The sequence below is a fragment of the Penaeus monodon genome, chromosome 23 (assembly GCF_015228065.2).
Source record: "Penaeus monodon isolate SGIC_2016 chromosome 23, NSTDA_Pmon_1, whole genome shotgun sequence".
Classification (NCBI taxonomy): Eukaryota; Metazoa; Arthropoda; class Malacostraca; order Decapoda; family Penaeidae; genus Penaeus; species Penaeus monodon.
This window is the reverse complement of record NC_051408.1, coordinates 1,246,131-1,246,984: the sequence shown is the minus strand read 5'-3', so window position 1 is coordinate 1,246,984 and position 854 is coordinate 1,246,131. Positions and strand designations below refer to the sequence as shown.

At 46.6% G+C, this 854-nt stretch overlaps 1 protein-coding gene across 1 annotated transcript in view; it reads left to right on the top strand.

The window, feature by feature from the left end:
* The first annotated feature begins 235 nt into the window (after positions 1 to 235).
* LOC119587704 (vacuolar fusion protein MON1 homolog A-like) overlaps positions 236 to 854 on the top strand; it is a 10,275-nt gene continuing 9,656 nt past the window's right edge. Inside the window, exon 1 of the mRNA XM_037936382.1 lies at positions 236 to 481. Coding sequence (XP_037792310.1) covers positions 257 to 481 — 225 coding nt within the window. The 5' untranslated portion in view covers positions 236 to 256. The remainder of the gene's footprint in view (positions 482 to 854) is intronic.

Sequence of the window (854 nt, the reverse complement as noted above, 5' to 3'; positions counted from 1 at the left end):
CGCGGCGAGCGGCGGAGGCTGTCAAGACGATCAGCTGATTCTGGTAAACAATCTCGGGATCACAGCGCGACCACGAACACTTCTAAATTCTCCTAAACTATTTTTTTTGCCTTAATTCAGCGATGACGTGCACGTCATATAATTGATAGAATTTATATAAAAATATTTTTTTGGATGTGTTAGTCTTAGGTAAGTTTTGATAATTTTCCGAGCATAAATATAGAGAAAAAATGTTCCCGAAAGAGTGTTGACCATCATGGCGGAGAGTGCGAGTGAGCCGAAACCCGGAGTTCCTCACACGAAACTCGCTTCTTCGGACGTCGTTGGGGTTGAACTGAAGGATGACACTCCAGGGGTCAGCGGGGAGGTCATGCTCGTCAACACCGACAGCTTCGAGGAGTGCAACCACGACCTGGACACGCAGTTCAGCGGCGGGGAGGACGCCCCCGACTCTCCCATTAGGAAGGTGCAGGAGGAGCAGGTGAGCGAGGGGGAATCTGCCTTTTTTACATGTTTTTTTTCCTGTTTGAGGTCGGATATTGGTCATAGGTTGGTGTCGTTTATTGTCTTTGCCTCGGGGGTCTCTACAACGGGTCGTGTTGCGGTTGGAAACAAGGTAACTTACTGTACCTTCCGTGGACTGTAAAATGACTTTAGAATTCTTGTCTTCGCTGCATTTTGATCACTGGAAGGCTTTTAGCAAATTTGCCGAATTAGATAAGTATGTGACGGTGTTTTGATGGCACACCAGACCAGTTAGGTGTTTTGATGGCACACCAGACCAGTTTAGGCTTTACAGGCCTACTGTGTACATGTAACATCTGAGTTAACAAAGGACTGCTAAAAATTCACAG